Source organism: Dendrobates tinctorius, unplaced genomic scaffold (genome assembly GCF_039654945.1).
Source record: "Dendrobates tinctorius isolate UK_male_01 unplaced genomic scaffold, ASM3965494v1 ptg000027l, whole genome shotgun sequence".
Taxonomy (NCBI): Eukaryota; Metazoa; Chordata; class Amphibia; order Anura; family Dendrobatidae; genus Dendrobates; species Dendrobates tinctorius.
The window spans coordinates 2,309,750-2,322,519 of record NW_027361695.1 but is presented as its reverse complement, the minus strand read 5'-3'; the positions used below and the strand labels follow the sequence as shown (position 1 = coordinate 2,322,519).

At 44.6% G+C, this 12,770-nt stretch overlaps 1 protein-coding gene across 1 annotated transcript in view; it reads left to right on the top strand.

The window, feature by feature from the left end:
• Positions 1–10,019: 10,019 nt before the first annotated feature.
• CPNE9 (copine family member 9) overlaps positions 10,020–12,770 on the top strand; it is a 296,707-nt gene continuing 293,956 nt past the window's right edge. The window contains exons 1-2 of the mRNA XM_073569670.1: positions 10,020–10,203; positions 10,814–11,025. Of these exons, the coding sequence (XP_073425771.1) occupies positions 10,949–11,025 (77 nt within the window). The 5' untranslated portion in view covers positions 10,020–10,203; positions 10,814–10,948. The remainder of the gene's footprint in view (positions 10,204–10,813; positions 11,026–12,770) is intronic.

The following is a 12,770-nucleotide window of genomic DNA, read 5'->3' as shown; positions in this document are numbered from 1 at the left end:
CGCAGAGCTGCAACAGCGGTACTTATCTGCGTTTTTCGCCACCTGCCATCAATTTATGAATGCCTCAACGCGTTTCGCCTTGCCTTGGGCACAGTGATCGGTGATTGCTGAGAGACTCTCCGTCTAAAGATATGGGATTGGTGAGTCAGCAGTGACGCTGCATGCAGGCTAGGTGCAGAAACCAATCTAAGCCAGGATGACAGGGGAGCTATGGGGAACCCTGTGTGAGAGGACACGTGATTGGTTAGTATGACGGTGCATCAGAGATCTGGTAACCGATTGGGGCAGCAGAAAATGGGTGGTGTTGCAAGAGGCAATGGGATTGCAGTGGGCGGAGCTTGGCTCTGCGCGGCAGATTATAAGAGTGGAGAACTATGGAATATCGGTAAGCTATTTGCACCTATATTGGACACGAAATATCGCAGCATCGGGCCTCCTGATGAGCCCTGGAAGGCGAAACGCGTTGAGGCATTCATAAATTGATGGCAGGTGGCGAAAAACGCAGATAAGTACCGCTGTTGCAGCTCTGCGTTTCCCATATATTTTCATTAGTGGGAGACTATTGATGGCATCTTTCAGCTATTTCTACATCGATTTTTGTAAAAGATGACGCTCCTTATTTTGTATATAAGAATTAGGCATGATCTGAACTGAGATACCCCACTGGGCTGCCTTGAAGTTTGTCTGTATCTTTTTGTGGGACTTCAATATGCCACTCCATGCCATGTGTGTTCTAATTTGTTTTTAACCTCTCTTTTTGGGACACAGGGTCCTCTATAGAGCAGGTCTGATCTCTGTCTAGAACGAGGGGTTCCCTTACATTGGGTAGAAGGGACCACCAGTGGCTGTAGGGTTTATCAGGGCCCCCAGGGATAGCCATCGTGAGCGGGGGCGCCACAACGTTCCCCCCTTAGGGTGCCAACCTCCGCAGCCAGGCAGGGTACAGCATAGTTACCTAATAGGGACTCGTAGGGGTTACCCTAGTGTGGGTTTAATTTTGAACACCTATTTTTCATTTTCTCTATTACTGTCACATTTTTCCGGTGCGTACCACATCTGTGGTTTTTAAATAATAAAGTATTGTTTTAGGGATTTATATATGAGTTTGATATATTTATGGCAAATCTAAAGGATGTTACTGACCTGGATGAGAGTAGAATGGAACAAAAGTGTGGAAACTATTGCAATTGTGCAGCTCTCATTGAGATGATAGATTATAAAATCCTGTCTACCTGTAGCCACCACTAGAGGGAGCTCTCTGTATACAGAGATACATGATAAGATCCTGTGCAGCCACCACTAGGGGGAGCTCCCTGTATACAAAGATACATGATAAGATCCTTTCTGCAGTCACCACTAGGGGGAGCTCCCTGTATACAGAGATACATGATAAGATCCTGTCTGCAGTCACCACTAGGGGGAGCTCCCTGTGTACAGAGATACATGATAAGATTCTGTCTGCAGTCACCACTAGGGGGAGCTCTCTGTATACAGAGATACATGATAAGATCCTGTCTGCAGTCACCACTAGGGGGAGCTCCCTGTATACAGAGATACATAAGATTCTGTCTGCAGCCACCACTAGGGGGTGCTCCCTGTATACAGAGATACATGATAAGATTCAGTTTGCAGTCACCACTAGGGGGAGCTCCCTGTATACAGAGATACATGATAAGATCCTGTCTGCAGTCATCACTAGGGGGAGCTCCCTGTATACAGAGATGCATGATAAGATCCTGTCTGCAGCCACCACTAGGGGGAGCTCCCTGTACAGCGATACATGATATGATTCTGTTTGCAGTCACCACTAGGGGGTGCACACTGATTGCAGTACTGAATTCTATGTACAATGGACTTGCAGCGAGCTCCCTCTAGTGGTAGCTGCTGGTAGCCACAAATTTATTTCTATGTCTATTCAGAGGATTTGGAGCTTTTTGTCAATAAAAGCACCCCGTGCAACATGTTTAAAACTTTTTAAATCACCAAAATGTCTCGCCCTAATCCTTATAATACAACCTATTCTTTTTACAAATACCTTCTCAGCTCCAAATCCCTTTGTATGTTAAAGTCCGGCTCAGCCACCGCCTGCAATTGTCATCTTGCAAATGACAAATAGACGGTTGGGAATGAAAAAAAAAAAATCCCCCATTGCCCTCCACCCCCTGCTCTTCTGACATTTTTCACCTTGATGAGAACAAAAAGAAATCACAAAAAAAAAAAATCCTCATTGAAATTCATAAATAATTTGCTGACCACATTATCAGCACCGGGGAGACGAGTTCAGAGGAGTCTGGAGCTGTTCATTCATTACCGGCAGCTTCGTTAATTCAGGCCTTAGATTGACTTGTAATCAGACTGTTATAAAAAATGAAAAATGGATTTCCCTTATCGGTAAATAGAGGAAACGTAAGGACATTGTGGTTCTCTTTAAAAGTGTAATGAGCGACATCTGTGAGTCTCTAAAGACTCCTTAAACAGCTTTTGTAGACTTGTGCCGCTTATCTCAGCTGCTAATCACACGGCAGATTTCATCTCTGGGCCTCAGAATTGGTGTCGGGGGGGGGGGGTATAAAAAATTATTTAACCAGGTTTTATATAACGTACAGAAGGGTGGCACGGACTACTTCTCTACTGCTACTACCGACATCAGCATTATTACTACTGTCGCCTCAATCAATGATGGGCACAGCTGGTTCCATACAGCTGTATCAGACTGCACAGGGTTCGGTATGAAATCTGTACCCACTGAGACACTATTGTTCTCTGTTATCAGGCTGTAATATCTTATACATATAGGTATGGCAGATAGAAGTCTTATTTTTCTGCATTCGTCTATTAACCGAAAGTTCAAAATTTGGAGCAGATTAATTTTTCATTTTGATCTGTATTATTTGTTCTGATATAAAGCTCCAAACATCTCGTATGGACATTGGAAAAAAAATGATTACATTTTGGTTACCTGTATCCAACACTAGGGGGAGCTTGTGAGATGTATTTATCATTGATATCAGTAAATATTTAGACTCAGTATGCAGTGAGCTCCCTCTAGTGGTCAATTAAGCTTTCCAGATTTTATGTCAGGTCGGATTACAATATTAATCAGCAGATATTGGGTTAATCTGTAGGTTAAAAGTATTATGGAGGTGCCCGTCCGTCGTACTCAATGTGTGACACCTGGGAGAAAATTAACTTTATTCCTCCATTGAGCCACCGGATTTCAGTTGTGCAGGTGACTACAGTGATGGTTCACACTACTCCATGCCCTGGCACTTTGACTAACAGCCATAAGTGCACTGATGCTTTGCTGAGCCGGCTGTCAGTCAAAGTGCCGGGGTGTGCTTACAGCCGCTCATAGTACTGTTAGTTATCACTGTAGCCCCGCAGGCGCACCTTCTCAATGCCATCAACCTGCAGATTAACAGCATGATTGCATTATCCCTTTAAACTCTACATCTACACAGGGGATTTGGAGTTGTGTATCAGAACTGAGAACATATTAAGAAATTACACAGCAGAGAGTGTGAGATTTACATTAAAATGACTCTAAAACTGGTGCATGGCGTCTTTCATCCTGGATTGTTTCATGTTCTGTGGTCCTGACTTGGTCCCATACTATAGTGGGAACTATCCGGGGTCCTGACTTGGTCCCATACTATAGTGAACACTATCCATGATCCTGACTTGGTCCCATACAATAATGGGCACTATCCTTGGTCCTGACTTGGTCCTATACTATAATGGGCACTATCCTTGGTCCTGACTTGGTCCTATACTATAGTGAGCACTATCTGGAGTCCTGATTTGGTCCCATACAATAGTGGGGAAACTTTGAGGTCCTGACTTGGTCCTATACTATAATGGGCACTATCCTTGGTCCTGACTTGGTCCCATACTATAATGGGCACTATCCTTGGTCCTGACTTGGTCCTATACTATAATGGGCACTATCCTTGGTCCTATACTATACTGAGCACTATCTGGAGTCCTGATTTGGTCCCATACAATAGTGGGAAACTATTTGAGGTCCTGACTTGGTCCTATACTATAATGGGCACTATCCTTGGGCCTGACTTGGTTCCATACTATAATGGGCACTATCCTTGGTCCTGACTTGGTCCTATACTATAATGGGCACTATCCTTGGTCCTGACTTAGTCCTATACTATAGTGAGCACTATCTGGAGTCCTGATTTGGTCCCATACAATAGTGGGAAACTATTCAAGGTCCTGACTTGGTCCTATACTATAATGGGCACTATCCTTGGTCCTGACTTGGTCCCATACTATAATGGGCACTATCCTTGGTCCTATACTCTAATGGGCACTATCCTTGGTCCTGACTTGGTCCTATACTATAGTGAGCACTATCTGGAATCCTGATTTGGTCCCATACAAGAGTGGGAAACTATTCGAGGTCCCGACTTGGTCCCATACTACAGTGTGCTCCATCTATGGTGCTGATTTGGTCCCATACTATAGTGGGCACTATCCAGGGTCCTGACTTGGTCCCATATTATAGTATGAACTATCCAGGGTCCTGAATTGGTCCCATACTATAGTGGGCACTATCCGTGGTCCTGACTTGGTCCTATACTATTGTGGGCACTATCTGGGGTCTTGACTTGGTCCCATACTATTGTGGGCACTATCTGGGGTCCTGACTTGGTCCCATACTATAGTGAGCACTATCCACGGTCCTGACTTGGTCCCATACTATAGTGTGCACTATACAAATATAATCTGTAGCAAAAACATTGCCAAGTGACAGGAAGTGGTGGCGGGTCCTTATCACTCTACAGGAAGTGGGCGAGTTTTTATTGCTCTATAGGAAATTAGGGCGGGTCTTTATCTCAGTACAGGAAGTGGGCGAAGGTCTCTTATCGCTCTACAGGAAATGGGGGAAAGTGTTTATTGCTCTACAGGAAGTGGGGTGGGCCTTTATGCCTCTACAAGAAGTGGGGCGGGTCTTTATCACTCTACAGGAATTGGGGGCGGGTCTCTTTCCAGGACATGGGGAGGGTCTTTATCGCTTTACAGGAAGTGGGGGCTGGTCTTTAGTACTCTGCAAGAAGTGGTTCGGGTCTCTATTACTCTGCAGGAAGTGGGGGCGGGTCTTTATCCCTCTACAAGTGGGGGCGGGTCTTATCACTCTACAGGAAGTAGGGGCAGGTCTTTATTGCTCTACAGGAAGTGGGGTGGGTCTTTATCGCTCTACAGGAAGTGGCGCAGATCTTTATCGCTCTACAGGAAGTGTGGGAAGGTCTTTATTACTCAACAGGAAGTGGGGTGGGTCTTTATCGCTCTACAGGAAGTGGGGCGGCTCTTTATCACTACAGGAAGTGGGGTGGGTCTTTATTGCTCTACAGGAAGTGGGAGTGGGTCTCTTACTCTACAGGAAGTGGGGTGGGTCTTTATCACTCTACAGGAAGTGGGGCGGGTCTTTATCTCTACAGGAAGTGGGCGAAGGTCTCTATCACTCTACAGGAAATGCGGGAAAGTGTTTATTGCTCTACAGGAAGTGGGGTGGGCCTTTATGCCTCTACAAGAAGTGGGGCGGGTCTTTATCACTCTACAGGAATTGGGGGCGGGTCTCTTTCCAGGACATGGGGAGGGTCTTTATCGCTTTACAGGAAGTGGGGGCTGGTCTTTAGTACTCTGCAAGAAGTGGTTCGGGTCTCTTACTCTGCAGGAAGTGGGGGCGGGTCTTATCACTCTACAGGAAGTAGGGGCAGGTCTTTATTGCTCTACAGGAAGTGGGGTGGGTCTTTATCGCTCTACAGGAAGTGGCGCAGATCTTTATCGCTCTACAGGAAGTGTGGGAAGGTCTTTATTACTCAACAGGAAGTGGGGCAGCTCTTTATCACTACAGGAAGTGGGGTGGGTCTTTATTGCTCTACAGGAAGTGGGAGCGGGTCTCTTACTCTACAGGAAGTGGGGTGGGTCTTTATCGCTCTACAGGAAGTGGGGCGGCTCTTTATCACTACAGGAAGTGGGGTGGGTCTTTATTGCTCTACAGGAAGTGGGAGTGGGTCTCTTACTCTACAGGAAGTGGGGTGGGTCTTTATCACTCTACAGGAAGTGGGGCGGGTCTTTATCTCTACAGGAAGTGGGCGAAGGTCTCTATCGCTCTACAGGAAATGCGGGAAAGTGTTTATTGCTCTACAGGAAGTGGGGTGGGCCTTTATGCCTCTACAAGAAGTGGGGCGGGTCTTTATCACTCTACATGAATTGGGGGCGGGTCTCTTTCCAGGACATGGGGAGGGTCTTTATCGCTTTACAGGAAGTGGGGGCTGGTCTTTAGTACTCTGCAAGAAGTGGTCTTTATTACTCAACAGGAAGTGGGGCGGGTCTTTGTCCCTCTAGGGGAAGTGATGGTGTGTCTTTGTCTCTTTACAGGAAGTAGAGAGGTTCTTTGTCTCTCTGCGAGAAGTTTAGGCAGTACTATGTCTCTATGGCAAATGGGGGTGGGTCTTTATCTTTCTGCTCCTGTGCCCCTGTCTTTTATACTTTGTAGAGGCATCACAGAGAGGTCGGGTTTTTAATTCACAACACAAAAGTCATTGGATAATAGCAAGAGCTATGCATGCTGAGAAAGAAGGCGAAGGGAGTTATAGCTCCTATAGTGCTGGCAGAATGTTAAAGAAGAGGATTCATTGGTGGTTGGCAAGAGTTTGAGGCAGTTCCTGAACATATTAGACTGGTATGTGTACCAAGAGCAGTTTTTGTCATGTTGTGGGGGATGACGGAGGTTAGTCCATACTTTCCTACAGGTTGTGTGTGCAGAATAACTGGATGAGAAAGAGAAAGCTCACGACTAATTCATCAGTATGATCTGTCCACGACGGCTCTATCTGTATATAAGCAATTATCGACCCGCTTTTATACCGATCTTATACATCTTGAATTCTGCAAAACCAGAGCAGTTACGTTGCCCCACTTACAGAAACAGCCTGAAAATTCATCTTGCTGAAATCTGTCTCATCAGAACCTCCCTGCAGAGTTCAGGTGCCCCAATTCTGTCACTTCTTAATTAGTGGATCACGCAGGGCAGCGACGAGAGGTAAGAACCAGCGATCATTTGTTCCAATGCGTCTCAACATGTGTAAACATTTCCGGAATGATTCTGCAATGTGTTCCACCACAAGCCGAGGTCAATGCATACAAATGGTGGGTTACCCGAAGGGGGTCCGCAGCCCCCTTGTCCTAACTGGAGCAAAAATTTAAAAAAATAATTTTTATAATTTTTACATTATCTAAAATTTATAGCAGTCTGGCAGTGAGGGAGTTAAAAATAAAATAACACTTCTGGAAAATTCCCTGCAGATCTAAGCGGAGCAGGGTAAAATCCAAATTAAATTGCCTTCTTAACCCTTTACTTACTGGAATACAAAAAGGAGAGAGAAAATTCCCTCTTCCTGCGATGCAAAAACTCCATTGACCTGAAATCCATTAATTCAACCCCCCATAAAGATTTGACGACTTTACACCCCTGCCCTGACCCCCCTCCAGGCATCAAGAGTGGGAGCAATGATGTCACTTTCCCACAACATGTAAAATACCAGTTAAGGCAAAATGTCACAATCAGTCATTTTACAGAAAAAAAATTATATTTTTCTTGATTGTCAGATGCAAAAAAAAACCCAAAACCCTAAAATTACCGTTCCATGTACTTTTTTTGGCACCGTATCCGGGCGTTGCTCGATCCCCCTCCGGGATGCCGGTAATTGCTTATCGCCCCATGCTGGGATCTGGATTACATTCTTTTAAGGCAAGATGTAAGTTTAGAAACTCTCAAATGCCACCGAACTGCCACCTAATATAGAAAGAGGTGAACATAATTAATCTAAAGGGCGATCACCGGCCGTTCCCTGGAGGAACTCAATTTATTCTTATTTTAGAAACTCAGTAGTTGGGAATTTTTTTTATCTGAAGTTGTTTTTTTTATTACAGTCCCTTGAAGATGAACAAAATCACGTGGTGTTCTGCTTTTAAAGCACCCCTTCCCCCAGCAATTGGATAATAATTATGTGGGAACCTGGCAGCAAGTGCTGAATTTTCCTACACTGCCCCCACAGGAGAAATGAAGTATTACATGCTGCAATCAATGATCTGTCTGAGTAGTGTCTGGTCCTATAGAGCGAGAAAATATATTTGTAGATAAGAATCCTGTATGGAAGAGCCCTCTCTATTAAGTCAATTCATGGAGAAAAGCTTACAGAATAAGGATGAGAATTGTAAATATATATGTAAAACTATGTTGGACTTATACTAAATATTAAAAAGGAATACATAGGTTATTTATGATTGTTTATTATTTCCTTCATTATTTCTTACTATATACTATTATTTTGTATTACTTATTATTTACTATTATGTATTCCTATTTAATATTACTTATTATTTATTGTTTATTATTATGTCACGATCCATTTTTGGATCTGTGTCAGAGTCTGGACTCTCTTATATAAACCTTTTTCCTTTCTGGCCCTCGGGGAGTTAATATGAGTTTTTGCCCCCGGTGGCCACTGGTGTTACTACAACTGTAGTTGGTTGGCTGCTGGGTTCCACTCCCCCGGTGGCTGCTGATGTTACTACATGTTTAGTTAGTCAGCAGGTGGTGACTACTCCCACTTCCCTTTATAAGGCCACCTGTTGCTGCAGATCACTGTTGGTAATACAGGTCATTTGCTAACCAACCTTGGTGAAGACTGGACCTACCTGGCACAGAGGGGGTTCAGCTTATTTGGAGCAGTGGTGATGCTGCTGGATGCTGATCGGGTGCCTTACTCTGCTGCTTGGAGCATTGGCAGCAGATAAAGCTAAGTTTTGGCTTTTAGTTGCTTTAACCGCATAGTGTCTGTTTTATCTTTTCCTTTTGTGTTATTGGTGCAGTTCACTTTATTCCCTGTCTCACCTCCTGGGTAGGGGGTTGGGTGTTTAGCTCAGGGCTAAACAGGAGATAGGGACAGGTCGGGGACTTGGGCCTCACTACCATCAAGTGTACCCCCAAGTTAAGGAGAGTCAGGGCACCCCATTAGCCTGAGGGGCAGTTCAGGGGCCCAGGTTCCTCACCCCCTGTTTTCCCACTACTGCCCCGTGACATTTTATTTATTACTTAATACTTACTATTATATATTATTGTTTACTGTTAATTATTTTTACTATTTATTATTATCAATATTCTTTACTAAATATTCAGAAAAATGCTTTATATGCTAAGATGCTTTTATTATTAGATATGCTTCACTTCTGTAATTAAGCTTTGTTGCAAGGATGTAGCAATGGGGGGTTCTGAGGTCACGGTGCCTTCAGGGGTCTCTCTGTCATAAAATAATACCATGGTAGGTGAGGGCACTTGTATAGTATATGTATTGTATCCTCACAGTACAGTTTTAGCATTTGCATCGAGGTTTGAAACCTTTAAGGTATGTGTATGCTAAGATGGTCAAAATATGACAACTGCCCCTCCCCCTCTGACTACAAAATACCAGTTGCATAGCAGTCTGTAGTCAGAGGCCCATAGGACACACATAATAAGTTTTCAGTCATTCATATGTGCAAAGCATCATTGCTAATCACATCAGATGCTGAAATCGGGAGAATATTGGATATTCCATTGGTGCAACCAGTGCAGCCGCACAGGGGCACAAGACGAAAGGAGGCCACTACCAGCTCCAAAGCAGCCAGAAGCTTCTGTTAGAGACCCTCTTATGTCTGTGTCCACCACTGGCTGCATATCTAACAATCCCCCTAATATGTTATTATTATGGCAATCCCTTTACATGCATAAAGATTTAATGCAATTGCCCTAAGTATAAATTTAGAGAGAATCCAAAGGTTAAGTAAATCACGATGCCATCCATATTTCTAGAAAACAGTAAAACATCAGACAGCCAGAATTTCAGCCAAATGCCCTATTCAAAGCCTAAAATCTGTGAAGCAAGCATGACCGCAGGATAATAGCTGCTGTACCGCACGTCACCACTAGGTGGCCCATTGACATCACAGGCAGCCACTACTCGCATCCATTGAGGGATTCTGTGCACAATATTCATAGATACAGGTTGGTTCCTCGCATCCTCTATATTTTTTGCACAAACCTAGGATAATGGCATGTATATGAGAGAGCTGAGTGAGGACCAAAGGCATTGGGGGGTCTCCAGCAGTGATCCAGCCAACACTGCCCCCCCTGCAACTTCACAGGTAAATACAACTTTAATGCATTTTCTATCATCTTCTGCCCCTCCTGGCTTATTATTATGGGGACTTTCAGCTTTTTCCTCCTTGCTTTCCTTTGCTGCAGCCTAAAGAAACTTTGTTGCCTCCTCAATGAATAGATCTTGAATATTCTGCAATATCTGGGTCTTGGGATTGAGAATTGGGAGGAAAATGCAACAGATGTAGCAAAGGCAAAATCTCAGCTAGAATTTAATTCCCTGATACATCTGTGGTGGGTTAATCCCAGTATGGCACTGGTATTACACCAGCAGAGCTTCCAAACTGCACATAGAAAATGCCACTGTGTAAGTGAGTGGGCGCCATTGGACTGCGCCCAAAAAAGGGGAAGGTGTTGGGGGTGTAGACCCCGAATGAATCCAGAATATTGAGGGCGTCCTACTTCTCTGATAGGGTTAATAGTGACACAGATATGGAGAGACTTTGATAAAAGCAGGGATGTTACTCTAGAAATCCTGCCACCTGGGGATTAGAAAGGATGGCAAGTCCCACCGAGTGTCTCAGAAAACATCTCAGACTCCTTCCACCCAGAAAGCCACCAGGAGTTTTCTACGTGTTGTGTCTTCTTCTGTTCTAGTTTTCATGGACTGGCATCTTGGACCTCTTCTTAAGCTCTTGATGATAGCCCTGCAGCCTTGACTTACCAGAGCTGAAGATCACCCCAGGACATAGACCATCTCTAGCAGCAGGTGGACCTGCAGACTCCAGGAGAATGGCATCTATTGGAGACTTTGACCCTGTACACAGCAGCGTGCCAGCCACAAAGATCGAGATCACTGTATCATGCAGGTAAGGATAGCTCCAGGGGTGAAGGTTTCTGAAAAGTGTTCAGGAAAGGGTTACATTGCATTCTGGGCTTCTAGGGTTTTGGGACCAGATCTGGTTGCGATGCAACAAGAATGTCCTTCTCCCAGGGCAAGGGTCCATTTTTCTGCCTCAGCCCTGTGTTAGCCAAGACAGAATGATCTGTTGGAAGCCAGGTTGCCCTCCACCAGCTGTGCCCCTCAGGTTGGATCATTTGGTGTCTAGCTATTTTCTTGGGCATGGCACCAAGGTCCAATGTTTCTTACTTACCATCAGTGTGTGGGACATTACACCTGGCCACAGGGTAAGGTGCAATAAAAGATTGTGTTTAGCATTGGATCAAGGTCCAATGTGTTGAGTGCACGGGGTGCCATATTCACCGTGGGTCCTTTGTGTCGGGCATCGGTGCAGTTTATCAGGCAACATACTATGGTCCATTGTGTGAGGATGCTCAGGACCAATGTGCAAAATAAGATTCATCGCGCGGTCAATCAGGGCATGGTGCCTCAATTTTTATATATGGGGTTTGGGGCATAAGCACAGTTTTTTTCCTGTGTATTTAGGTCATTGAATCAAGGTCCATCCTGTGGTCCCGTTCTTGGCCTTAGTTCCTTGTGGCACTCATCAATATCTAAAGTATGGGGTGCTCTTCGTGGGCATCAGTCCAGTTGTACCATAGTTGATTGTGTGGTTTTTATTCAGGACCATCCAGGGGACAATCAGGTCCGGAGTCTTAGGTATCATGGTTTATCATGTTAGGTGCTCATCAATATCTACTGTAAGGGTGTAAGGGTTTTTTGAGATGTCATGAGTCCAGTAAGACCACGGTTTGTTGCATGGCTCCGTAATCAGGTGCTTGGATCAATGTCCATCTTGTGGTCCATCAGGTCCTGTGGTTTGGGCATTGCATCCTACCTCACCCAGCATCTAATATGCAGGTTCTCTTTGTGGGCATGGGTCCAGTTCAGGTCCAATGTGTGGGGCATTGTATCTAGATTTAGTGTAGGAGGATCTCATTTCACATTCTAGTGATGGAGACAATGGTGAATCATTTCCAGTATCTGGGGTATTGTGCATGGAGCCAAGGTCCAGAATCTGGAGCAGAAAGGTCCTGGACAGTGGATTAAAGACAAGATCCAGGACATGATTTACAATACAAATGTTCACTGTATAGAAATATATGGGACCCCCCCTTATATTACAAGATCCACTGCACTGCATCCCCATAGTTGTGACCTTGCTGAATACCTCAATGAGATACCAGAGACCATCCACACTCATCGGAGATTTCTGCTACCAAAAATCCAATACGATGTTCTAAGCACCTCTGATGGAACCTATACCATAAGGCGGTGGTCTGCAACTTGTGGCTCCTCAGCTGGTGGGGAACTACAACTCCCAGTATACCAGAATAGTTGTAGAGACATGCTGGAAGTTATAGTTCCAGAATTCCTAACCCCGGATATGGGGACCATAAAAAAGAGCCATTATGCATTCTGGGTAGAGTTACACTTTAGCATTAGCCAAAATCAAGACAATCCCCCCAATGTAATGACAAGGCATGTTCATATGTAGTATAAATGAGTTTGTCAGATGTAGCAGTACTGGGTTTTGCCAGAGATAACAGCATGAGGCATGGCAGAGATAGCAGAGCTGAATATACATGATTTAGAAGGACTGGGTTCGTTAAGCATAGCTGGGATGAGTTTGTTATCTGTAGGAGGGATGTC